This window comes from Durio zibethinus, chromosome 23, assembly GCF_047325235.1.
Source record: "Durio zibethinus cultivar Kanyao isolate XHJ-2024 chromosome 23, ASM4732523v1, whole genome shotgun sequence".
NCBI lineage: Eukaryota > Viridiplantae > Streptophyta > Magnoliopsida > Malvales > Malvaceae > Durio > Durio zibethinus.
Window position 1 is genome coordinate 2,896,466 of NC_143184.1, and position 26,861 is coordinate 2,923,326.

Genomic DNA, 26,861 nt, shown 5'->3' on the forward strand with positions numbered 1-26,861 from the left:
CCATTAAGTTTTTTATGCGAGTCCTAAATTCGATTTAACAATGGGATTAAAAATAATAAAAAATATGTATAAAATGAGATCTTAAATATAAATAGTCACACATAAACTTTGCGTAGATGTTAAAGAGTCAGGGTGATCTTGTTATATTTAAGAACCTAATTTCAAAATTACATTTCATCATCACACATAATATCTATTATTGCATATATTTATTATTGATTACACCCAATTGGCATGTTTATATCTTTAATTATTGTTTGTTGTTTTATAATACCATTGTTGACAGTTTTCGCATAAAAAAATGCGTTTAATTTAAAAATGTGGAATAAAACAAAAATAGCATTTCAAGGGGAATAATTTTTTGTACTCTACCTAAATGTTAGAGAGTCACCAATAATTATTTTTTTCAAATAATGTTATTTTCATTTTCGAGGAATATTGTAATAAATATCAGTTAAAAGATTTAACTTTAAAGTTCTGTCTAGATGTTAGAGAATTTTAAAATAATTTTTTAACTTAAAGATTTTTTCGATACTCCTAAATAAAAAATTTTGATAAAATTAATTTTTTTAAATAATAAAAAAGAATTATTGTTAAGTTTTAAATCGAAACCATTTTATCCAATGTAAAAAATAATACATAATTAATTGGTACTAATTTATGGACGTTATGAGGTACTAATTTTTTTCTATATGTAATCGATTCTTGAATCTAATTTGATTTTCGTAGATTAAAATTTATCTTTTTTATGAACTTTAAACTCATTTTTATAGTTTTATTAAAAAAATAAACTTTTGAATAATCAATCACACCTTAAAAAATATTGATAATGATTTCTCTTATTTTTTTATTTTAAAATTTATTCCATCTAACGGTTTCAAAACTTTTATAACACCATTTTATGTGTGTTTTATTTTATTTTTTAATAAAAAAATATAATTTAACATTTATTTATTAAAATATATAATATATTAAATTAAAATTTCAAAAAATATGTTTTAAAAAATTTTATTTCTCTTTCATTAAAACAATAACATTTTAATAAATTTATTAATTTAGCCTAAAATTAAATTAATTTAATCAAAAAATTAATAAGAGACAGTTGTTTTAAGATTGAGGGAGTACGTAATTCTTCTAATAAAAATGTTTTTGTGCAATATTGTCCCTTTTCACATGAGATTCACCTTTCTCGTAAAAAATAATTGTTTTTCGTATCTCATACATTATTAGATTCCGAGCGATATGTAGTACAATATATTATTAGATTTGAAGGCGTACTTTTTTATGTCTAGTCATTTGAAGTAAGATATGATCATTAATAATATATAATAAATTTTTTTAAAAATTGATTAGTGATTAGACACTCTCTTTCGGGGGATGCACACGTAATATAAGCTGAACAATACTTTTTTTTTTATTGGAAACATATATATTGGATTATAATAAATCTTTTATTTACTAAAAAAAAAAAAGCTTAGAGTGCGGGCAACTAGAATTATGAAATTGGGACTAAATTTATAAAGCACAAAACTGCAGATCTCCACATTCTGAGTTTACCTGAAAAACATGTTTCTAAATGTGTTAGAACCATCATCCACGAATGTTAGCCTATAGTTTAAGAGGTTGATTACAAGCGTTTTCAATGATGAAATTTTTAAATTTTTAAATAATTTATAAATTTACACAAAAATTTTTAAAATGCTTTATATATAATAATTAAGAAATAAAAGAACTTTAAAAACAAAAAAAGTAGAGTAGTGTTATAGTAAAATATATGGAGTAGTAGTGATTTATTTTGTATTTGATGTTTAAGAGAAAAGGAACAGGAATTTTATTCACGGGGGACCCCCGCACCCATCAGTTGTCACTGCGACTGGGCCTCTCGCTATCAATTCACGTGGTAGAGGTGCCCGATAGTGACACGTCTAATAGGCCAATTTGGACAGATTGGCCTGGCCCCGCCTACGCCAAACTAAGTAACCGGATTTTGCTCTTGTAAACCCCCACCGCCTCCCTGTATTTGTCTTCTATTCCTTCGTACTCTCTTTCCTTATGAGAAAAAACTTTCAATCCCTTTTCTTTCTTTTTCATTTTAAATTTCCTTTGTTTGCTCATTGTCGAAAACCTTCTCTCATATTTATGTGCTCTCACTCTCTCTCTCTCTCTCTCTATATATATATATATATTACAGAAGCCTAAATAGCAAATATATAACTCAACTTCTTCCATCCATTTATTGTAAAATTTAATCTTTTTTACAAGCTCTCCTGGTAAAAAACCGGTAATAAAAAGAAGGAAAAAAAAAAAAAACTCTGCCGGGCTCTCAACTTTTTAGATTCCCTCGTATTATTTTCTTTGTCCTCGTTTCTCTCCCTTTTCTTACATCAATCTCTTGCCAATCCAGCCCACAAGTTTTTCTTCTTCATTCTGTTAGCCATGGAAGAGCTAATAATCTCTCCATCTTCATCTTCTTCACTGGTCCCTTTTTCCCAGGAAACTCCACCAACAACTCTCCAGCAGAGGCTCCAATTTGTAATCCAAAGCCAGCAAGACTGGTGGGCATATGCTATATTTTGGCAGACATCAAACGATGACCACGGTCGTCTGCTCTTGGCTTGGGGAGATGGTCATTTTCAAGGCGCCAATGATACGTCTCCAAAATCATTAAGTGCCAATATTTACAACATGCAGTGCTTACATAATGAACGAAGAAAGGTGATGAAAGGAATCCAAGCCCTCATTGGAGACAACCATAGCTTCGACATGTCGATGATCGACGGCACTGATATCACCGATGCTGAATGGTTCTACGTGATGTCATTGACTCGATCTTTCTCTGCTGGAGATGGGATTCTAGGCAAGGCTCTTAGTACTGGCTCTTTGGTTTGGTTAACTGGTGCTCATGAGTTGCAATTTTACAATTGTGAAAGAGCAAGAGAAGCACAAATGCATGGCATTGAAACGCTGGTTTGTATTCCAACTTCTTGTGGTGTTCTTGAACTAGGATCCTCAGAAATGATCAGGGAAAATTGGGGTTTAGTCCAACAAGTGAAGTCCCTATTCGAGTCCGAACTCATTGGCCTGGTACCAAAACAATCAAATCCAAATCCAAATCTTACCCCAGGTCCAATCCAGTTCCTTGATAGAAACATCTCTTTTGCAGACATTGGCATAATCGCCGGTGTTCAAGAGGAAGATGCAACCCTTGATGATAAAACCAAGCAAGAAGACCACAATAACCAAACCAAGAAAAATTCCACAAAACCTGGGCAATCTTCTTTTGTGGACTCAGAGCATTCGGATTCTGATTGTCCATTACTTTCCATGAACAATATAGAGAAGATAACCCCAAAGAAACGTGGAAGAAAACCCGGGCTCGGACGAGAGACACCGTTGAACCACGTGGAAGCTGAAAGGCAACGCCGTGAGAAGCTGAACCACAGGTTCTACGCGCTCCGAGCTGTAGTCCCGAACGTGTCGCGCATGGACAAAGCATCGCTCTTATCTGACGCTGTTTCATACATCAATGAGCTAAAGGCGAAAATAGAAGAATTGGAATCACAGCTTCAGAGAGAGTGTAAGAAAGTGAAGGTAGAAATGGTTGATGCTATGGATAACCAAAGCACCACCACTTCCGTGGACCAGGCAGTCAGGCCTAGTAATTCATCATCTGGAACTGCTGGGTTTGGTGGCCTTGAGCTTGATATCAAGATTATGGGAAGTGATACAATGATTAGGGTCCAATCGGAGAATGTGAACTATCCGGCTGCTAGGTTAATGGGCGTCCTTCGTGATCTGGAGTTTCAAGTCCATCATGCAAGCATGTCGTGTGTTAACGAGCTCATGCTCCAGGATATTCTCGTCAAGGTTCCTGATGGATTGAAAACTGAAGAAGGCCTCAAATCTGCTCTTCTCAGGAGGCTAGAGCAGTAAGGTTATTTAATAAGGGTATGGAATAGCTGCTTGTAATGCTTTATTTTCTTTGTGTTGTCCTTTTTATTTTTTTCTCTCCCAGATCTTTTCGGTTAATTTTGTGTTTTTGCTTCATCGTATTTCCCTTTGAGCTTTATTTTCTGCTTGTCATGTAATTTAAGGAGATAAAATAAAGCAGCTGTTTTTTTTTTTTTTTTCAGTTTCAGTAGTACTTTCTTTTATCTAAATTTTCTACATATTTTTCTTCTGGTTGTTCCCCAAGTCTATGACAAGCTTGAGCTTGAAGGAAACCGTACCTTACCGACCAAGCCTACAACAAAAATATATATAAATAAAAAGGGACAATAATGCATGTATTATATATACCTGCACGTTTATGAACTACATATATAACATATACTGTCAAAGGGCAGTTCAATTTTTTTAAAAAAAAGATTGGGTCCCTTAATTTTTCACGCGTAAAAAATCCAATAATAATGTCCCAACTTTTGTTGATGAAAAAAAAAAAGAAGAATTAAAAGAAGGGTTGGTTTTACCCAAAGAAAAAAAAAAAAAGGGTGGGACGTTCACCAGCTATCAAAGTTGCCCCCCCCCCCCCCCCTCTTTGTAATATGTGGTACCTCTGCATTTAAGTTAAGGTTCTTGAGCGTATAGCCTTTAAATTTTAAAATGGTTGGACAGATACAGTGAAAAAAAACAAACACAAAAACGTTCGAGTACTACTTCTTGTACGCTTAGCTATACTTTGTGGCTTTTTTTGGGGTGACAAATAAAGAAATTGAAGCTTGTGGCCGGCTTGGACCAGTAAAAGTAGCAGCTACAATTTGGGACGTCAGCAAAGCCCAATCTAAATTGTTGACAAGAAAAAACTCCCGAGTTTGCCTTTACGTCTTGGTTAACATTCCCATAGTTTTGAGAGAGGACTGATCAGAGGATGCCATAGTTGCATGCATGCATGCATTCAAAGGGGAAAATAATCGGTGTCAAGAGAAGGGTACATTAAATCTGTGCATGAATTCTGTATGGTTATGATGATCTATCAAAATCGTCATCAACGGTTTGATTACTGGTATTAAGAACTCCATGTTTAGTGGTATTTTGTGGTGGCCTGTACGTAGCTGGACTTGGCTGTAATTAAAAGACCTACGTCCAACTTCAATAGTATCAGATGGGGGTAGTAATTCATATAGTTTAAAAAAAAATTTTCAAGATAGATAAATTATTTAATTTTTTATGTTAAAATAAGATATGTTATATAATAACTTAAGACAGATGATTATAGATAGTGCATTTAAAATAATATCAATAAATGATCACTGATAAAATTTGAACTCAAAATTTTTTTTATTAAAAATAATAATTTTGATTAATTGAACTAATTATTTATTGGTGTAATTCATATAGTTTAAGCTTGGATATATCCTTCTAGATTTGCTGGTGGCCAATGCTATGGCCTGTGGGCACCCACCAGGGCTATAGTACCTGTGCCCGCCACCCATGCTTAACCCGTTATCACCAAAAAAAAAAAAAAAAACATATAATTTTCCTACTTGGTTCTTTCCACATGGTAGGTATAAGAATTTTAATTATGCTCCCCATATGGGTTGGTATATATATATATATATAACCCATACCACCGAATGGAAAGCGGCTAGGAAAATGAGTGCTTTATTTAAAAAGAAATATATGTATCAGAACAGTGATTAATTTATTCGTACTGAAAACAGAGAATTTTTCTTCATTATTCAAAAAAAGCCGGAAACAAATCCCAATGGCAGGGCTTAATAATATTCAAGGATGGAAATATTCAATCTTACTGTAAATGACGTCACTCTGGCAAAATTCCATAGGGGAAAAACTAACAGCTCATCATCCGACATGAAAAACCCAAATAAAAAACTGTCATTTGATAATTGGAAAAACAAAAAAAAAAAGTTGAAAAAAATTAAATGAAATTTATAAATAGATAGAAACGAGCCACGCGCCTCCTAGGACTAGGAGGAAAGAAATTGAATATCACGGAGTCCGGACTTTGAGATTGCAGCATGTTTATTTCGTGGGGCGGTGGGGCAAAGCTTTTCCTAGTCATGGAAAATGGAATATGTTTTTTTTTTTTTAGGTTTTTTTTTTCGTACATTGAAATGTTTATTTAATAGTCTTCAACGGAGTTTAAAAAACGGGCTTCAGACTTTCAGTTCAGTGCATGAACGACATTTTAAACACGTGGCTCATACTTTTTATGGACAAAAATTTTGCTACTTGAAATAAATTGGCATTTTGCGCAATGCAAAATAAAGTAATAGCAGCTAAATCAACATTAATTATAATAAATATTTTAATATAAAATAACCTAAAATCGAAGTATTTTTTTTCTCCATCTCTTTATAAAATTAAAAAAAAAAAGTGAATATTTAATTTTGATATATAGAGGGAGTGAGGATGCATTTTTCATATTTATTGTTTATAAATGATACGAAAGCGAAAGGAGAAAAAAAAAGGGTTTAATATCGAATGTGACACATAGTTATTCATCTCTCCGTGCTACTATGAATTACACAAATGTAGACAATTACTTCAATGATGCAAGTCGCCGTAACATTTTAAAACAACATTAAAAAATAATTGGCTTTGTGAAAATTGTAAGATAAAACCAATAAGTAAAAGTCCACAATATATATAGTCATGTAAAAACCAAAATAACCAAGATTAGGTAAATACTTTTTTGAAGTAATAAACAAGGATAAATTTTTAATAAGTTGCAATAGCTTTGGTATTTTTATTTCATTGTTTTCCCAATTTCCATTCCTCAGGTTCTTATTTGTTTTTATTTTACACTTTCTTTTACCTTTTACCCGTTATTATTTGTTCATAAAGGTTACAATATTTATTGTTTGCTCATGTATGTTAATGTTAATTATTAGGTTTACTAATTGATTTGTTTGCCTTTTTTTTTTTAGTGGTTTCTAGAGATTTGCTTAATATATGCCTTCGGACCGATCCCAATAGGGTTATCAATTAAATACTTTACAAATCAGTGAGTAAATTTAACGAGTCTATAATATTTTTATGGTCCATCCTTTCCATTGTACTCTTAATTAAGCATTCAAATATATTAATGGCTAATTATTAGTTAGGCAGGCTAGAAATTTATTTATCTTTTTATTTATTGAGATAACTAAAACTTTATTTCTAGCATATATTAAATAAAAAAGACTTATTGAACAACCAAATTAAATTAGTCATCCTCTATTTCATAAATCTCACATTTTACCCAATATTTTAATTTAAGACCTTCAGTGTTTACTTTTCAATTTAGAAATACCACATAATAATCTTTTTCTGACAAAAGTGATAGTTTTCATAGCGGGATACGAGCCCAGTGGACTAGGTTAAAGTGAATCACTTCTCCTTGTCTGCTCCAGGGCCAAGCCCAAAACATCCTACAACTCATTGGCATTGTTATCTGCGAAATGAGCAAAAGCTTCATGGATGAACCACATTCAGGCACATGCATGCCTGCATAAATACATACTTATTTACATATATACATATGAATTATAAGTTAAAAATGGGTGAATAAGTGGATATATTGATGTATGTATGTAGGTATATGATCTTTTAAATTGGAATACTGCTTGGGTCAACAAGGTGGAGCAAACCACACAATCTTACTTGATACTCTAATTTGCATCGTCGTAGAATTTAGGGTTCTAAGGATATACTAAATTATTCTTATTTTCTGTATACTTGTTTGTAGCCTGAGAATCAGTAGTTGTTCAAGAGGCAAATGCCAAATTGTATAGCCGACGGACGCGAGTAATTTAATATCGGTGTGAGCCCATGGGTGAAGCCCCTTCAAATGCATGTATGGGCTTTAAGCATAGTTGGGCCTAGCCCTAACAGCCAAAAGTAGGAATTAGGAAAAGGAATGTGAAAGACAATGGAACCATAGATTTGAGTTTGTTTTTGGTGAATAAAAGTTTAGGCTGAGATCAGACTATGCCATTTCAGGAGGGTTAGGGAAGATTTTAGGTTTAAAAAGAATTTATATTGGATTTATAGAGGGATTGTTATAGTTCAAAATTTACCGATTTAATCAATTTCATTAGAATAAATTTGAATTTCAAGGTCAAGGCCTTTGGCTAAGACAATTAAGAGAAATCAAAAGAGACTAGCTATGGTTCTTAATCAAACAATAATATGTGCAAGACTTGGGACAAAAATTAAAGTTCCAAGGATGATCCAACAACCAATGTAAAAACAAAAAAGTCTGTCCAAAATCATTTCTTTTTCTTCCGTTAATGTTTGTTTGATTACCATCAACTCTGGATAATGCCATTATTATAGAATCAACTCTGGAAATTTTGTTACATTTTTCCATGGATAAACCCAAGAAAATTATTTCCCCCCTAAGAAAAAAGAACTATATTTGCTATCAAATCTGTATTGCTAGAGCAGTATCAATGACCCAATGTTGACCATCAGTTTTGATCTTGAGATTATTTATTTGTGCAAACAAATTTACTGCTCTTCTTACCCCACGATTATCCGCCGCGGTAAAATAATCGTGTCCAAAAATTACCCCACCGGGTCTCAAGATCCGATACGCCCGGTTTATATCTCCCCAAGCGGATATGAAATCATGGCCCGCATCGATCTCTATTAAATCAGCGGTTATTCCCCACTCACATAACTTCTGTAGACCCGACGCTGTTGAGAATGGAACGGGTAAAACCGACCTGGTAGCGTTGAAATAAACCACATTTTGCATGAACTGTTGAAGCAACAAAACGTCGCCGTTTATCGTGTTAATGTCCTTGAAACGGTCTCTGAAACCTGGCCATCCACGAAAGTCATCGAGGCAGAGTATCTGAGTTTGGAGGCCGATTTTGCGAGTAAGGTTGACCATGTGGAGAGCTGAAGCACCCAAGAAAGTGCCTACTTCGATGATAACTCGGGGCTTCACTCGTTTGATCAAGTTTTCGAAAACGGCACCATCGGAGCCCCAGCCTTTGATTCTTTTTTGCTTGAGAAAGGAGCGAAGGTAGGGAGGCGGGAAATTGGTGTAAGGAGAGGAGCCGTTAAAGACGCGGTCAAGAACCGTTGGGAAGACGAGGTGAGGAGGGAGAGGCGAGTTGGAGCAGTGAGTTGTGACCCGGAAGTTGTCGAGTTGGCTTGGTAAGTTAGCGAGTTGGAAAACTGAAGGAGGATTTAGTTGAGAAAGCTGTAGTAGTTGTTGTTGTTGTTGTTGGGGAGGAGAGGAATGGGAGAGGTAACCCAAGGTGTAGCTGAGCAAGACGATTATAACGTACGCAGTGGTATGAGTGAAGAGTTTGGTGATGGAAAGCTTGTTTCTTTGGGGGTTATGGAGGTGAAGAGGGCGTTGGTCTTCTTTCATGGCGATTTTGGTTTTTCTTTTCTTGGTTGAGTCTTGAATAGCAAAAAGAGAGAGTGATGACTGACAATAAATGGGCAATTGTCGTTTGTTTAAGAAAGAACGGGAATACAACAACCAAAGATTAAACTTTTCTATTTTTTTTTGGCCAACAATCACCTTTCCTTTTAGGAAACTGCAAGATGAATTACTAATGTATTCATCCGAGAAAAGAAGAAAAAAAGGAAGGAATTCTTTGATCAAATTGTGAGACAAAAAGGAAGGTCTTTGCTAAAGGATGAGATAAGTTGCGTGTTTACTACTCGAATTTTATGTTCGAAAAAGACCGGAAAAAATCGTGCGTTTGAAGGATCAAAGTTCAAAGCATTGAAGAGTGAAAAAAGTGTTCAAAGAAAAAAAACAGAAGGTTTTAATACGGTGAACGAAAAGGCCTTGGGCTGGGAGGGAGGTCTGGCTCTGGCCTTTTCTTTTCTTACTTTCTTTGGTGCCAAACATTTAGAGAGATTGTATTTTTTTTTTTTTTTTTTGAAATGAGAGAGATATTGTAATGTTTTTTTTAAGTATTTTAACAACTTTTAATTACTGAAATTATGTTTTCAACAATTGAGGGCTGACATCTAAAGAATATGTTTAAATTTTCTCAAATCATTTCGTTTCGTTTTTAAATTTTGATTCGAATCTTAAAGGTTAAAATGACAACATCCATAGCATTGCAATTTACTGGTTGAAGAAATGTCAAAACTTTCTTTCAATTACATTAAAGATTGAATTTAAGGAGTTGAAAAGTGATAACCGATCATGGCTTGGTGTGGTTGGGTTTGAATGAGTTTGGACTATCCCCATATCAACTAGCTTGTAAATGCAGCATTTAGAAGATGAATCAGATTTGTCAACATCTTAAAACAGATTCAATTTTATTTTTTTTTTATGAAACTTTTTAGTAATTAAAATAGCTTTAGATTGGTCTCCAAACTTCACAGTTCGTACAGGACTCTCACCAATGACTCGGAAAAGGTTCCAGGAAAATCATGATTATGGTCATGGATATTTGCGTTTTCTTTCTTTTCCTCTCCTTCTACCTTTCCTCCTTTCCTTCCTCAAAGTTCGGCGCCATTTATTTCATCTGGTATAGAAATTTAATACTCTCCCAACTTAGATGATTAGGAGGCAAGTAAAGGTACACAGTTCTTGCACATGTCCTTTACTTTGAAACAATAGGGATTGGTATCATCTTCGCCCAACCATAGCCAGATAGCCTAAGCCTCATCTCATGGACCCCTGTTGTAAATGAGAAGCCAACTGCTTCCAGCTCCCTTAACATGGGTCCAGGAGCTTGACCAGTCATTTTAATATGCGGAGCTCTCATGGTAGGTTCCACTTCGACAACCACGACCTGATTTTACACGATCATTACCAATAACAAACCAAGAAACTTTGGTTGGATCACAATTCAGATGCATGATGCAAGCCTTTATAGGTTATTACAAAATGACAAACCCGGAGGCAGTGACCACAGGCTTTAAGCCTCCTTTTACAACTAAACTATCGTCGTCTAACCCCCTGTTCTTTAATTCATAGGCATACCAAAAACCTCAACAAAAGTTAACTTCCTGAATTGTTAAATTAAAGAGAAACCATAAATTTTAATTCTAACACCGTCTACAGCAATACAACTCCTATTGTAAGAGGCACCTACAATCAACAGCCACAAGTATCCCTTCAAAACAACTGATTAGGGCAGTCACTTTGCCTCCTCCGCTCCATCACCACCACCATGCCCATCAGCACCGGCTTCAGAACCCTCTTGCTTGTTTCCACCACGTCCATCATTTGGGCCTGAAGCTGGAGGGGGACCACCACCGCTGCCACCTCCAAGTGTAGCCTCAGCATGCATGGGATGCATGCCATTATTTGGCCCTCCAGCTCTGATTCCCATTTGACCTTGCATGGTTTGTAGATGCTGCTGTGGATCCTGCATTTGATGTGGGTTATTGAATTGCAATGGCATCTTTTGGGGGAAAATACCTGGTTGCTGTGCCATTGCAGCAGCCTGAGGATGTTGCATGAAATATCCTCCTGGTTGCATTGCAGGATGTGGTGCCATCTGCAATTGTTCCTAAACATGTGAGCAAGCACCATAACAGCAGATAGACTAGAAGGAACCATTTATTTTTAACACTTGCCTGAGGAGGAATTGTTGGTGTTGTTTGTGGTTGTGCATCCGCAATTGCAGCTAAGTACATCAAATTCTTTTGCAGCAGAGCTTGATACCTAAATCATCAAAATGTTACATGTATGCTGCCCAAATGTCATACATGTAAGCATGTGTGCATGTGTGAATGTGCAAAACCAAAACTAACGTATAGGAATAAAAACTAAAAGTAATTTTACGGGGAAAAAAAAGAAATTGCAACAATTCAATATTAACATCCAAATATTTCTATTGTATCAATTTGCAAGCTTCATAGGTTGATAAGTGATAACCTCCTCTGTGGCTACTAAAATTCACCTCCTTGTACAATCTTGATTGAATACCCACTAAGATCACTTGGAAGAGGGGGGAGGGTGGGGAGTCGGGAAGGAAAACCCAACTGCATTATCAGTGATACCATACCATATGCTAATTATCAACAAACAGTAGACATGCTGATATAGTTTCTATCATGAATCCTTGATAGCACATTATAAAGAAAAACCAAGATAAAACAACAGAAAGTTGTAGATTCTGCTAACCAAAAGAATAAATTAATCCTGCCTTCTCCAGATATTCAATGTTTTAATTATGCAACAACCAATAATAGACAAGTAAACCACAAGACCCATTATCACAAGCATATCATATTGATGATGATAAATGATAAATAATAAATCATTGTTAGCTATCTATGCCTCCGAAGCCAGCAAGAACAATGGGAATGAAGCACTAAATTAGTTTTGGAGTAGAGATTGTGCCATTATCTGTATATGCATTCAAAAGGAAAGAATTATCTCACTTTGGATCTAGAGATTCCTCAATTCGGATCCCAGTTTTAACTAGAAAGACATACAATTATCTAGGACGAAAGAACTATTTATAATTAATTGGCAGGAACATGAGATACTTCAATTTGAGGTATATGAACTACCATCTCACAATAGCAACAGCTGTTTCTGATACAAATATCTGGCAACAGTTCTGACATGCTAACACATGTAGCAGTTTAGACAAGCCACTTCCTACTTAAAGCAAACATGCTTTAAGCCTCGAATGTTAATTTAAAATGCTGCACACACCACTAAGGTAGATAAAAGAGAAAGAGAAATTTATAAATTACATACTGGGCGCATTCATGAAGTTTTCCAAGATTCTGATTGTCCAAAATTGCCAAAATCAACTTCTTGTTCTCATCAAGGTACTGCAATAAGAATGAAAAAGAAAAAGAAAATAACAACTTAATGCCTTTATTATCATATACTCCATTCTTTGGCATTAAGTGACAAATACTGTGACTATACACAACAGATAGAGACGGGCAGAGATTTATACACAATTCTTTTAAAGCATGTCTCCTACAATCAGGAGCAAAAGCAGCACTAGAGCCATAAATAACAAAATCTAAGGTACACAGTATAACCCAAAATCCATCAAAAGCTTTTGCATTTAAGCACTTCTTAAATTCTTCTCAAGTTTTTCTCAATCTTGGGTTCCCAAAAAAGACTTTGACCTGGGTAATGATAGCCCATTCAATAGGAAGTTGCTGGATAAAAAGGATAGTAGGATTTTAAGGATATAGAGTCAATTCAAAAATCCTTCAAATGCATTCCCTTCAATTGAACAAACAAGAGCTATTAAGCTTTCGGCTTAGTCAAAACAAAAGTAGTGATCATCAATGAGAATTAATATATAAAGCCCACAGTTTTAATAAATCAACTACAGCTCTGGCATCTCACACCTATTAAGACTTTCTGGCAACAGGATGCAATATCATTAAATTCCTTATTTAAATTGATGTTTCATATTAAGAGCATATGCTAACTAATGCTTTACCTTTAAAAGGATTATTACTCTTTCAAAGAAAAGAACAAATGATCTAAAGCAAAAAAGGAAGATCTCATCTATCACCCTGTATCTAACAGAAAGAATTTCTATAAGCAAGGGAAAAATAAATCATAATTGGTGAGGCATATGAGGACTTTCTTTTTTACTTGCTTTTAATTAATTTAACTCAAGCAATGACCTGATAGAGAGCCACTTGGACAGCTTTAGGAAATCAGTCTCATAGGCCCTTTATTAGGAAACCACTATTCAAGACTTCTGCTGCAATGGCCATACATTTCCATTGTTTGGAAACATGTATACAGCTTAAACCACTCTTGTTAATCCAATTGGAAGCCATTTCAAGACAAGGTATCCAAAAGGAAATTTATAAGAATTAAATGATTATATATAATCTCATATGTTATGAAAATCTATCTGCTATCACATAGAACAATATGTTTTTATAAAATCTGCAACACCTCAACATGGATCTATAATACATATGCTAGAAAATTTTCAAACAGGTCTATCAATTTTTATTTCACCATCAATATTCCAAAGAAGATATTTCATTGCATTAATGAATTAGAACCCAGAAAAAAAAAATCTAATTTGAGGTTCCCTGGTGGCGCCCAGAAAAATAATAGCAGCAAATCACTAGTTTAATTAACAAAATGAAAGGAAATCTCATTCAGTGTAACCATGTAGAAAAGAAAATAATGTTGAACTCAAAAATTGACATGCGGATTACTTTATCCTGACATCATTAGCCTTAAAACTCAAAATTAAAAAAAAAAAAAAAAGAAGGCAAGATAGAGGTGGAAATCATAGATTGATTCTAAAAGATGCTAGAAGACTTCCAAGAAACTCATTCACACACTCTGTAAAAGACAAACCAAAATTAGAAACAAGAAAACCTATGAAACACGGACATGGACATGTAGCACGGGTACGACAGGATACGGACATAGCAACACGGCAATTTATAAAAATGAGGACACAGATATGGTAGGACACAACAATAAAAAATATTCTTTATATATTACAATCATCAGTTAAAAATATATGCTAGTTATTGGGCTCATTTTTAAAAGATATTTACTTTTATAAAAAAAAAAAAAACTGGTGATAGATACAACAATAAAATAACATATGGTATCATTATCCACATGAAGATTGTCTTTTTCATCTTTTTTGTTGCATCCGGCCAAGTTTGACATGAATTTTGGTGTGTTGCATGCGTTAGAGTGTCAGACACGGATACGACCCGAGTAAACGAAAGATTCAGAAGTGTCCATGCTTCATATATAGAGATAAAACACAGACAATCAAATTGACATGAGTAATCAGACTGTTAATTCTCCCCGATATCAAGCACAACCACTAGATGTGCCAGATGTATCTCACTATTCAAGATGGCACAAGTCTCTTTCTTTCGACAGCAGATACCAAAATAACCAATAAAAGAGAACAATTTAATCAACCGCATCGCATCTAACAAAAAGAATAATTAGATCCCCCTGCATTACCAATAACTTTCATTCATCTCTCTATTTTAGCCATTGCTGTTATCATAACTGCTTAAAACCAACATCAACCGACCATTACCTTTTCAGCATCATTGTTCTATTCCAAATAACTATCAATACAGGTGAAATCAATTCACAGAAAAGCACAACTCTTCCATCTCATAAACGTTATGTTCATAAACATCCCTAAAAGGACTGCTTCTTGTTCTTTTTCTTTTTCTTTTTTTTTTTTGGTTTGGAACAAATAAAATGTGCTTCTTATATCTCATGAAAAAGAAAAAAAAAAAAAAGAAAAGAGAAAAGGTTTCAGCCATAACTAAAAATTACCATAAAAATGAAAAGTTCCAGGTCAGCATCTCCCTCTCAGTAACCCCATGACTTCAAACTACTAACATTAATCGCAATATATAAGGATATTAAATGAAAATAAAAGGAAAAAAATTAATCTAAATATACATACCTTTTGAATCTGCTCGGTAGTGATATTAGTTGGTGGAAACGAAGACATCACAGGAATCATTTGCGGTGGCTGCTGCATCTTGTGTGAGTTTTTGCTTTACTTTACTCCAAAAAGAAACCCTAGCCCTGATCACCGTCGAGAACTTTCCCCAAAAATTTAAAAAAAAAAAACCCTAGATCAAATATCCGCAAATGCTAAAAAATTATGAAAAAGAAGTAAAGGGTATGTACTATTTTTACCTTGTTTGCGCAGGTAAGTGTGGAGGAATTTTTTTTTTCAATTTTCTTAATCTTTGAAGTGGGGTTTTTTAGACAGTGACGATGATTCTGGAATTTACGACAAGGGAAGTAAACATAATAATAAACTGAGAAAAAGGGTATTCATAAAATAAAATTAAAGAATAAAAAAAAAACAAACAAACAAAAGAGGTTAGATTTGGTTTGTCCTGTAATGTTGTTAAGACAAAACTCACGCGAAAAAAGATTATTTAGTTTATTGGTTTTTTGCACGGTTGCTTACGTCAGTTTGGTTTTTGTTCCTTTGTTTGGGCTTTTGCTCTGCTTTGGGTTGGAACTGTTGATTCTTTTATGAGTTTAGATTTGATTTTTTTTTTAATTGCAGGAAAAAATAAAAATAAAATAATCGTTTTTTTTGCAAATAAAGGGAAAATTTTGCAGATATTTGATTTAATTATTTGCAATTTTTCTTGTTTGTATTTTTTTGTTTTCTCTCTCTATCCACTATTTATTTTTTATTTTAATATTAAGAAAATAATTTAAATATTAAATATTAAAAATAAAAATTTTAACCTTAAAAAATAAAAAATAACTATTAAAAACTAATTATTGTGAGATTTAAAAATTAAAATTTATCCCATTAAAAAGTAATTTATTATCACGTAACAACTAATTATCTTCTCATAAAGATAATTTTCATATAATGTATAGATATTTGATTGCTTAATCAAAAGAAAGTATCCTATCAAAAATATGATGGTGAGATTGTAATTTTTTAAATTATAATTTAATGAATATATGTAATATCTTTTTAAATTTATTTATAAACTTTAAAAAAGTTTACCCTTAATAAATAAAAAATAATTTAAATCACAACAATATTGTCCATGCTTAAAATGTTTCACATGTAGGAAAAAGGATTAAAAAAAATTAACACTAAATTTAGTAGAAAATATTCAAAAGAAGGGAAAATAAAGAAAAACAGGAAAATTGTTTTTTTCCTTTGATATGACGGTCACAAAAGATTAAAAAAACATGAATAAAATTATAAATAAATATTTAATTTAAATAAATTAAATTTGAAAAATAATGTATAGTCATTTTTTTTTATTCTCTATTTTCTTCCTATCAAAATAAAAAATGAAATGAGGAAAAAAAACTTTTTTTATTCTCATTTTTTTTATTGAACATTAATAAAAAAAATTTTCACATAAGGAATATACCTTTTACCCTATGATGATTTAAATTTACATGGTTTTTTCATCCTTTGAATCTGTATCATAATCGTAATATAATGAAAATTAAATTGTCAATCTCTAATTTTTTTATAACATTTTAAATTGATTAATAATTAATTTAATAAAAATGTAACACTACAAAATGAGCGTCCATTTGGCGTGTTTTTTCGATATAGGACTCGCATCGAGCCAAGCCAAGTTACCGATTCGAGTTCAAGGCAACCACCAACCATGCAACGACCTAATTCCGCTTCCCAATCAATACCTTTCCCGCCACTAAAATTCCCATCCCCAAACACCAACAAACCCAAACCTGAACCCTGGCTCTGGACATCCACAAACCGGGATAACCCGCCGGTTCAGTCCCTGAATGGAAGTAAACCAATTCAAGCTTTGTTCTGAACTCAGAGTCCTCGGCTACTTCATGATCCTCCTCGTCGCCGTAATTATCGGCTTCTCTTACTACGCCGTTGTTTTGCTCACCCGTGTCCCACAGTTACTCCACGGCGGATTCCACTCCTTCTTGTCCTTCACCATCATCATTATATTCCATGTTCTGGTAAATTTGTTTGTTAGTTAGGCAGTTAGTTAACTTTACCGTTTGCTAAGGAACTTAATTTTTTTTTTTTTTTTGGAACTTATGCTTTTATTATGGAGTTATTTTAAAGTAGTGTTTAAGGACCCTGGCTCTGTACCTGAAAATTGGAGAGCGGTTTCCGCGGAGGAGAATTTGGAGGTTGGTAGTTCTTGGCAGCTGAGGATGATGGATTTCGGACAAGATCACTTGGTGCTGGTGGCTGTTGCATCCATTGCCAGAATGGGAAGCTGCCGCGGTGCCATCATTGTTCTGTTTGTAAGTCAAATTTAAATCTCTTTCAGTTTGCTTTTGGATTTATTATATCCATTTATCCTAAAGAAACATAATTTTGTACCATGGAATTTTAACAAAAGAATAAAAATGGTAGAAAGGAGTTATCTCGAGGACGATTTAGATTGAAAAAAGGCTAATCCCTAACTGTTAATGAAGAATGAGTTTTAGAAATTAGGGAGTAGTTAGGGTCAGGAATATGAAGCAAAGAAATGCGGACTGTGGTTGAACTTGGTTGACATTGGAAAAGAATTGCTCTTTACTTAATCCAAGGAGAAGAATGAGGATTTTAACATATTGAGGGGAGTGGTGATTCTACTTTCCTTGGCCATCTTTCTCTTGTAGAGCCTCAAAACCATCCTTTACTTTTTACATCTCTGATACCATTTGCATCTCTAGTATATTGCTATTGATTTTAGTTGGCATAAGTGAAGTATAACAATGAGTCAAGTTGATAGTATGAAACATGACTTCTTTTACATTGTGTTTCTGTAAGTCAAAGATGTGTTCTCAAGATGGACCACTATTGTGTCTGGGTGGTGAATTGTGTAGGAGCATGCAACTACAAGTTTTTTCTTCTTTTCTTGGTAACATGCCATTTCTCTTAGTGAATTTGTAGTTATATGGAATAAGACTTTAAGAAGTATGTCCATCTTCCTTTTTCTATTCTTGTTTTTCAATTTATGGCTAGAATGGAGTTGAGCTTCGAAGTAGGCAAGTCATTTTAAATTAGTCTGGAGGTCTTGTCAGGGTGTCTTTTGACATAAGAGTGCTTTGGTTGCATTCACCTTAACTGGATTTTATCTGGTAAAGATCTGTTAGACTCCATCGGTTATTTCTTATTGATTTTGTGTTTGAAAAAAATGCCTCATCATTTGCAAATATGACTAATTAAATATATAACTTTCTCATTTAACTCCTAGTAAGCCTAAGGAGGAATCGTTTGTAATGGTTGTTTGAAGTTTGGATCAATGTTTTGCATTCTCCTTGACATGTCTAGGAAAGAACTCAGCCAGCCTATGATTTTGCAACTCTTTAACCCTTTGAACTTTTGAAAATCATCTTAAGAAGTTAACATAATTTTTTGTTGGTATATTGAGTAAGTAATTTCTGCTACTAATTTATAAAAATTTTGAATATTTCCTCATGGCTTGAGCTTTCTTGAATCTTTGACTTGTACTTCATAACAATTAATTTATAGTTTGGGTTTGCTGCTGCTTCATGTCATCCTTCTTGGGCAAAAGTAAGTACATTTACATAGACTTACTTGCATATTTCAGAATAAGCATGTAAGATGTTCATCAGCGTCCTTAAAGATTTAACTGCCTCATTCCTTTCTTTTTCTCTCACCTTTTTTTTTAGAAGCCTCATACTTCTCAAGCCAAAGGTGGCTGGACTGAATGTTGGCTTCATATCTTTAAACTTGCTTCGAAAGTATGATCTTTCTCCGCCCCTTACCCCTTCTTTTGAACCAAAAAAGGGGGCGGGAGTGATCAGGTCACTTCATCTTTCCTATATTTTGTGACATTTATTTCTCCTAATAAAAGCTATATACATTTTTGGAGACAGCAATATTGGACACCATAGTGTTGCTGCCTAGTTTTATCAATTTATTTGATGAAGCCAAGAATCATTCCTCCAGTCCTGCCAAGTTTGCAATAATCTCTGTGGCCTTTGGTAAGTTGTCAACTCAAGTTGATAGATAATTTTTCAGCTCAACATATTTGTTCTGCATTCTCGTTGTTTTCATGTTTCTTACAGATTCTGTACCTTGATGGAGTTCTTAATTTGGCTTTTGCTCTGAGTCTTCTTTGTTTCATAGTCATGCACGCATTTCTTCTATCAAGCAACACGTATAGCTTACAACTAATATCTTTACGGCCATTTTCAATCTGTTAAGGTGTTTTTGCTACTGCTGCTTGGAGATTTGGTAGAGTGGTGGATGTTGATTCTATGTGATATCTTCTTTTTGTCGAGAATCCATATGAAGCTCATACTTTTATTTTAATTAACCACCGTTGAGTAATGATATTATCATTGGGATGGACTACGTTTTCTATTTTTGGTGAAGGCTTTATTTGATTGTTAATTTATTATATGTTACCTTTCTGAAGCAATATTTTCAGGTTCGTGAGAAAAAAGGAGCAGTCAGGTGGAAATATGACTTGCGCAGGAAAAAGAATTTCGAGCAGGTGTACTTGCTTAGCATACTCTTGTAGCTTTTTGTTTTATTTATCTATGGACATAAATATGAGGACAGACTACTTATAACATTTGAGATGTATCTCGGGCTCACAGTATGGTATAATCAACAGCCTAAGCGATTAACGAAAGTCATAATGCAAGAGGAAGACGCTCCTTGTGTGGGCTTTTGTGGCCATCGAATGAGTCATATTAATAGTTAGTGCTGTATCATGCAATAAAACGATCATATAGATTTTGATATAAATGGATGGCAAAAGGATTCTTTCCTCCCTCTTAAGGGACAGCATATTCCAACTTTTCTCATAATCCATTTTCCCTGTTTAAGGTGCTTGGCACGAAAAAAAGTTTTTGGTTCTTCCCATTTCTCTCAGAAGACAATTTAGACAACATAACAGACGATTTTCCAACACGTTCAGATGTTGAGGCTTGAGGTTTACTGAGGCTACAATGCCTCTATTATGTTAGTCAAAGTGACTTTCTGTGTATCATATTTCATTTTTATTAATTTATGTTTAAATGTTGAGTCTGAAAGGTACACCTCACTTTATGTTTTATTCTATATTGTCGTTATACTGCCTTAAAGCGAATGTAAATAAATGTCTTCTCGATCATGCTTCTTTGTTACTTAAGTTCTCCTTCAAGGAGAGGCATCCTGTCAACTGCGGGAGGATATTACTTATACTTAATTATAATATAATTAATCAATTATAAATATTATGTAGTGTTAGTAAAATAATTATATAAAATTCACATTTTACGTAGTGAGTCGTTATATGTTTTTTTATTATGATAGATTAATTGCAGGATTCTAATAAAAAATTTTGGGGGTGAAATATTTTCATCAATGTCGTGATAATTTAAAGTAATTCAAACAAAAGTATATATTCGATAAAGAGAATTGTGGGTGGAATGCCTCCATGATGATGTGATAATTTAGAGTAATTTAAATATTATTGTATCGTCTATTTCCGAAAATTCATTTGTCAAGACGCATTTCATTAGAACCATTTTCCCGGTGATGTTAAGATCTTTGAAATGGGATGCTAAAAGATGCTAAAAGCTAGGTAAGAAAATAATGAAGCGAATTTCTTAGTTCCTATGGAATGGAAATAAAGTTTTCCATGAAAACTTTATTATCCCTGCCATCTCTTATCCCTCAACGCCATGCATTTTCATGTTTGAAGGCTATGTTGTTGTTATTGGTTGAACGAACTTGATATTTTGAAGTCATATGGTGGCCGGCGGAAAATGATGGGAAATAAATATAGATGGCTTCGATAGGATAGTACATAAGGGCTAAATATCAACCGTTCCAGGAAACATTCGACCGTGTTGTTTCTTTAAATAAAAATAGAAACGGCTGGCGTGACTCGTTTGACATGGTACGGGCGTGGCCGTTTGAGGTCTATAATTTTTTTTTTCAGGGTCTGAAATTGTTAAATGTTTATGCTTTTTCTTAAAGCTTGGAAATTATTTTATTGAAATCTCGCTTCCATTGAGAAGAATTATAATCCTGAATGAAACGAGTGGCTTGCACACACCGGCAGGCGTACACATTTTCCCTGTATTTTATTATTATTATTATTATTATTATTATTATTATTATTATTATTATTACAACATGTTGGGTATCCAATGCCACGTTTGGTAATGAGTAATTAATAATTCATAGTGATAGGTAAATGGATGGAAGATTATGGGAATAGAACAAACAGATAGGAGCAGACCATTGAAGTTTACAAACACTGGGGAAGGCAACATTCTCGCCTTAGTCTGCCTTTGGTTACCTCATCATATTATATATATATATATATATATATATATATTATATTCTTGATTCTCATTGATTTCTTCTACCTCACTCATTATTATTTTGTGGCCAATACATCACTCACTATTTAATCATATAAAACCCCACCAAGTTGACACCTATCATTACCTCATGCTTTAGATTTTTAATCTGTTCTCATAAGAAAGGAAGTTGTCCTTAGCCTGGAATATCACCATTTAATCTATATATAATTTGCTTTAGCCAATCCAAAAAGCCTACTCAAACAAATGCACTACCAACCAATTAATCCAAACTCTTTGACTATGCAATCTGATTGCCAAGGAACTATACCTCTGCCAATCATAGTCAGTAATATTAGCATAAAAAATTTGAAAACAATTAACATGAAGCAATTATAAAAAGTAATGATATAAAACTGTAAAAAAGACAAGGCATAAGGGTGATGTGATACTATAGCCTGCAATTCTTGTTCTTGTAAAGTTTATCCCCGGAAAAAAATTATGTAAAGCTTGATAGAAACAATCAATAGGAAGTTGAAATAACTTGCTTGATCATCTTTTCCGGGTCATGAACTGAGCCATCTGATGGCCTTACATCATCTTTAGAGCTGCAGATATCAGAAACGAAAATGGCGAACCAAATGATTAGTGGAGTAGCAAACAGAATAAGACCTAAGGGCACCATCCACAGCTGCCTATTTGTTGGATGATATTCATATTCCCACCAGGCCAACATCAGACCTCCGGTTAAACTCACCAAAAACGACCATAAGCAAGCTATGTATGTCTTCACAATCTTCATTAGTTCCTTCATCTTGGTCTCAGATCTCTCTTCTTGATCAGAATCCATAGCAACAAAACAACCTACAAACAGAACCTCTCTCTCTTTTGGCCCTGAATTTCCACAAAACACAACGAATTAGCCTTATATATATGTCTTAGCTAATTACACGAGGACAAGCAAACCTGTTAGTTTAACATACCAAAGTTAAATCGATGATAGAAGCAGAAGAAGAAGACGTAGAGCCTTTGGAAAGTTAGTTGTTGTGTGCTGAAAACAAGCTGAGAAGGTATGGCAGAGGGGAAGAATAAAAAGCTAGGAACGCAAGATTCTCATGACTTCGGGCCTGAATGTGGGCGATATACTCATCCAAGTAAGACTGATGGAAGTACCAATCAGGCGTGGCTTTTTATCAAAGTCGTTCTTTGATAGTAATAGAAAATAAAAAGAATTGTGAAGAAGAAAACGATTGCGTCTCAGCTTTTATCACTAGTAGTGATGCATGGATGTATCTAGGGCGGATTCTTTTGCATTTTTTTTAAATGGGTTCCCTGTTAGTTTGACAGGTGCGTTGTTTGCTTACAACGAAATTGTATCGTATTTAAACAGTTCGAGGGCCAGCAAAGGAAACACGTATAAAATAAACGTGAATTAAATTAAAAGCAGCTACATACGGTTCAGTAATGTATTGCGGAAACTTTTTTTTTTTTAATTGTAATACGAAAATAAAGAAAATAGATTGCTTATAAAGATTGGAATTGAATATCAAATATGTTGAATATTATATACATTTAACTATATAAAAAATGTCAGATTTATTGCGAAAATTAATTTTATTTCTTGGATTCTATGGATCTAGGTATTGAAAATGAGTTTCATTACAGGCTTTGACTCTAGGAAACTTGGGACAGAGAAATTTTTTCAGATACGAGGCACCATGACAAAATTAGTTTCATCGTGGGGACATATCCAATCCAAATTTAGTAATATTTTACGTTCAGTGACAAAGTGGGCGTTCACTTTCTGATAGTTATCAACTAAACAATTTAAACAGCAAAGGAAGTATTTTAGCGGGGCAAGAAAATGGTTGAGTGGCTTTGGTTCTTCCCAGTGTCTTGCCTCCATAACTACAATTCGTTATTCTTCCAAACTGAAAGGGATGGGGATGTAATCCTGAAACAGGACTGCGATTTCTCAGCCACAAAAAATAAATAAATTCTCTTCATTGTAATGAACTTTTTAGTTTATTACTGTGTGTTCAAAATTTAGACCTGTGACCAAGGATGACTTAAAAGCCCATCTCTTTGGCTTGGGCTCAACCATGACCCATGATAAAGCTGTTGTATTTTGAATGTTCGTACATCCGATCCACTTATATACCAGTAATGAATGAGTGCCCAGAAGCCGAACACTACAATCTTGTCTCTCAGGCCCATTTCATCTAGGATTTTGGATTTACGCTTCACTATAATCTGGACTGAAGTTGAATGAAGCCCAATGTCTTAAAGTCTAGCTATGTTTTTTATTTACATAAAATAGACATTGCTTATTAAAAAACGAGAATTTTAGGTAGTGTTTGGTTAAAAAAAAATATAGATGTTTTTTATTTTTATTTTTATTTTTATATAAAATAAAAAATGTAATAGAAAACATGTTTGGTTCAAAAAATTAAAAAAAAATTTAGGAAAATGAAAATAAAAATAGGTCAAAAGTAGAGAATAAAAAAAAGATGTTTTTGAGCATTTTCAAATAAAACGTAAAGAGCAATTGATAAATGAGAAAACACGGGTTTTGTAAACCATTTTTAATTGTTCAATGCAAACTTATTAAACACCCAAGATGGAATCATAATAGACGCAAAGGTTCACTGCAAACACTTCAGTGGAAAACTTGTTCTAATGTCCCTTTAAACAAAAGTTCAAGAAGCGTGAACTCTCCGTCCACCCAGTTTGTACCTTCAGGAATATTGGTATTTGTGAGCCCATTCAACAGATTAGAGGGTTTTGCCAAAATAGAACTTCTTAAGGTGCTCATGCCTCAGCTTGACTCATTGGCAGAACATCAATTCTTGGAAGTTTGTAACCTGAAACAATCACGTCAGCAAGTTGAAGATGTGCTTTCACAAGGTATGAAGAAACTCCAGGAAACTGTGCCTGCGACTGTCGTAACAGGTCAATTGGGCGAAGGTAGTTTCATTCCTCATGTGGCTACTGCAATGGAAAAGTAAGAAGCTCTAGTCAACTTTATGAACCAGGCGGACCACGTTTAGCAGTAAACACTACATCATATGTCTGGTAAAATTTAAATGGAAAATTACATAAAACCAGACGAATTTAAAGTGGTATCTGAGACTTAAAATTTGATACTTAACTCTCTTATAATTTGTTTTATTACTTCTTTACTCAAAAGCGTAACTTTTTTCGTTGCTTCTTAAACGATTCACCATTTTTTTCTTTGACTTTCTCTCTCTAACATTCAAACTCTCTCATTTCTTTTTACTTTTTTTGTTAAAACCCATAATTCTTTCTCTCTCTGTTCTGCATTTCCTGCTTCATGGAGATAGAAGAAAACCTAAAGGAAAAAAATAAAGTTTGAGTCTTTAAGTTTAAAATTACTATCTTTTCTGTTATTTCAAAAGATAAAAATGGTGGAAGCGTAAACATGGACAAGAAGGATGCGCAACCCAAGACTAGACTCAATAGCCACTGCCCACCACCAGGTTTTAGGTATTCTAGTAACCCCAATTGGTGACGTTAGAAATTGAATCCCCATGTTAGAGTTGTTGCTGGAAAGGATTTATCATTGGCAATCTTTGTTGGCTTATTACTTTCAGTTCTAATCTTTGTTGCTGACGTTATTGTTCATGCAAATTGACTAGCCTTGACCCTCGAATCCCGATGAAATCAAGGGTTGTCATATAACTTCCTCTACGGCTCGCTCCCAATATTGCTGGTCCTGACGGGTTCCTTTCCATCGCCTGAATTCTCCCTTGTAACAAGCTAAAACGGCCAGTATCGTCATGTTCTATGTTCTTCATTAAGCCTTGGCTTCGGTCAGCTTCGTTAATGAACATGTTAGTGAAAATTCCTATATCATTCATTCCTAAGCTTCATGTGACAGCATTAAAAAGTTGGATCATTTCATTGTGGCTTTTTTGGATGAGCAGGTTAGAGAATCCTCCTTCGTTGATCTCAACCATGCTTGAATGATCAGTTTGTGTTGGGAAGTGATTATAAGACGTGTTCTGCTGCGGCATTCCTCCAAAAGATATCGGTCTAATGGATTGGTCAGAACTTGCCCTGCTACTAGCAAAGCTTTTTTGCATCATGGGAGAGTTTATACTATTACTTACAATTGCACCCATTTGTGCCACTTTTTACAGCAACGTTGTTGCAGACATGTGGGGCAACCCAGCAATATGACAATAATTTTTGTTGTCTTGTAAGTTATTGAAGCCAAATGGGATATTTAAATTAATTTGTAAACTAGAGGAAGTTGAGGAAACAACTTTTGCCGTCAAATAAAGTGCTAGAGCTACTTGAAAACATGCCTCCACCCATGTTCTTTTTTCACGTCAGATTCAAAACCAAGAACCTAAAATCCGTCAGAACGTCGTTGGATTATGAGAAATTTGAAGAACATGGTGGCTAGTGTTCTTACTTCTTAAGTTTTCTAGGTTTTAGCTGGAAAATTAGAGAGAAGTGAGAGAGTTTGAATGTTAGAAAGAGAAAGTTGGAGAAAAAAGAGTGAATTGTTAGAGAAGAAAAAGGAAAAAAAATTAAGGAAAAAACTAAAAATAAAGAAGAAGTCACAATTTTGGGCAAAAAAAATAAAAAAATAAATTATAAGATAATTAAATGTCACATTTTAAATATTAAAAATCACTTTAAATTCGTGTCAAACTACAAGGTGATTTTATGTAATTTGCTTAAATTTAAATATTCTTCTTAATACTATTTGGCTTAATTTTTGATACTTTATTTAATTGTTGGTTTTAATTATTTAATTATTATTTTTATTTTTTTGAAAATGCAAATACCAAGCGCATTTTCATAAATTTTATTTTTAAAAATAATTTTCATTTTCATGTACCAAATATGTTTTTTAAAATTCAAAAATTACAAAACAAAAATTGTTTATAAAAAATAAAAATAAAATATGAAAACAAAAAAAAATTTCTACAACTAAACACAACCTTATATCCTCATAAGAGTTCATTAACTACTTAAATCAAAGAGTTGAGGACTATATTTTTTATATTTTATTTTCATGTTCAATGAATTGTTTTAATAAAAAATAATTTTGGGTGAGGAATGAGTTTTTCTTTATAGAGCTCAAAAGACCTAAACTTTTTCCCAATATAAATTGAAGGCCACTTTTCCTAAAATTTGGTTTAAAAACATGATT

At 33.7% G+C, this 26,861-nt stretch overlaps 3 protein-coding genes, 1 long non-coding RNA gene and 1 pseudogene across 7 annotated transcripts; 2 read left to right on the forward strand and 3 right to left on the reverse strand.

Annotated features, from left to right (window-relative positions):
- The first annotated feature begins 2,232 nt into the window (after positions 1-2,232).
- LOC111313354 (transcription factor bHLH14 pseudogene) lies at positions 2,233-4,475 on the forward strand (annotated as a pseudogene). The gene has a single exon (XR_016332750.1). The product of XR_016332750.1 is annotated as a transcription factor bHLH14 pseudogene (transcript).
- Positions 4,476-8,204: 3,729 nt separating this feature from the next.
- Positions 8,205-9,639, reverse strand: LOC111313973 (uncharacterized). Its single transcript, XM_022914896.2, has one exon. The coding sequence runs from the start codon at positions 9,329-9,331 to the stop codon at positions 8,369-8,371; it is 963 nt and encodes a 320-aa protein (XP_022770631.1). The 5' UTR covers positions 9,332-9,639; the 3' UTR covers positions 8,205-8,368.
- Positions 9,640-10,738: 1,099 nt separating this feature from the next.
- On the reverse strand, positions 10,739-15,716 carry LOC111313974 (GRF1-interacting factor 3-like). Its single transcript, XM_022914897.2, has 5 exons — positions 15,575-15,716; positions 15,336-15,477; positions 12,647-12,723; positions 11,512-11,599; positions 10,739-11,432 (listed from the first exon to the last, which is right to left on the reverse strand). Exons 2-5 carry the CDS (start codon positions 15,411-15,413, stop codon positions 11,070-11,072), a joined length of 606 nt encoding a protein of 201 aa, XP_022770632.2. The 5' UTR covers positions 15,414-15,477; positions 15,575-15,716; the 3' UTR covers positions 10,739-11,069.
- A 1,223-nt stretch (positions 15,717-16,939) lies between these two features.
- LOC111313355 (putative protein S-acyltransferase 12) lies at positions 16,940-20,969 on the forward strand. Of its 3 annotated transcripts, none has more exons than XM_089752635.1 (3): positions 16,940-17,662; positions 19,243-19,354; positions 19,804-20,969. In XM_089752635.1, the coding sequence occupies exons 1-3, from the start codon at positions 17,450-17,452 to the stop codon at positions 19,809-19,811; spliced, it is 333 nt and encodes a 110-aa protein (XP_089608761.1). In that variant the 5' UTR covers positions 16,940-17,449; the 3' UTR covers positions 19,812-20,969. The 3 variants fall into 3 exon arrangements, with proteins under 3 accessions (XP_089608761.1, XP_022769756.2, XP_089608760.1); XM_089752634.1 differs by lacking the exon at positions 19,804-20,969 and adding an exon at positions 19,439-19,766 and having other exon boundaries at positions 16,956-17,662; XM_022914021.2 differs by lacking the exon at positions 19,243-19,354 and having other exon boundaries at positions 16,941-17,662.
- Positions 20,970-22,058: 1,089 nt separating this feature from the next.
- Positions 22,059-23,718, reverse strand: LOC111313976 (uncharacterized). Its single transcript, XR_016332601.1, has 2 exons — positions 22,657-23,718; positions 22,059-22,567 (listed from the first exon to the last, which is right to left on the reverse strand). It is a non-coding gene; the product is annotated as an uncharacterized LOC111313976 (long non-coding RNA).
- Positions 23,719-26,861: the final 3,143 nt, after the last annotated feature.

Bases quoted from the DNA above. Each gene is read 5' to 3' on its own strand.
- LOC111313973 (XM_022914896.2), bottom strand. From the start codon at position 9,331: ATGAAAGAAGACCAACGCCCTCTTCACCTCCATAACCCCCAAAGAAAC.
- LOC111313974 (XM_022914897.2), bottom strand. From the start codon at position 15,413: ATGCAGCAGCCACCGCAAATGATTCCTGTGATGTCTTCGTTTCCACCA. The intron at 12,724-15,335 runs GTATGTATATTT...TTCTTATTGCAG, and splicing joins CTACCGAGCAGATTCAAAAG to TACCTTGATGAGAACAAGAA. The intron at 11,433-11,511 runs GCAAGTGTTAAA...GAACAATTGCAG, and splicing joins CACCAACAATTCCTCCTCAG to ATGGCACCACATCCTGCAAT.
- LOC111313355 (XM_089752634.1), top strand. From the start codon at position 17,450: ATGCTTTTATTATGGAGTTATTTTAAAGTAGTGTTTAAGGACCCTGGC. The intron at 17,663-19,242 runs GTAAGTCAAATT...ACATTTTTGGAG, and splicing joins GTGCCATCATTGTTCTGTTT to ACAGCAATATTGGACACCAT.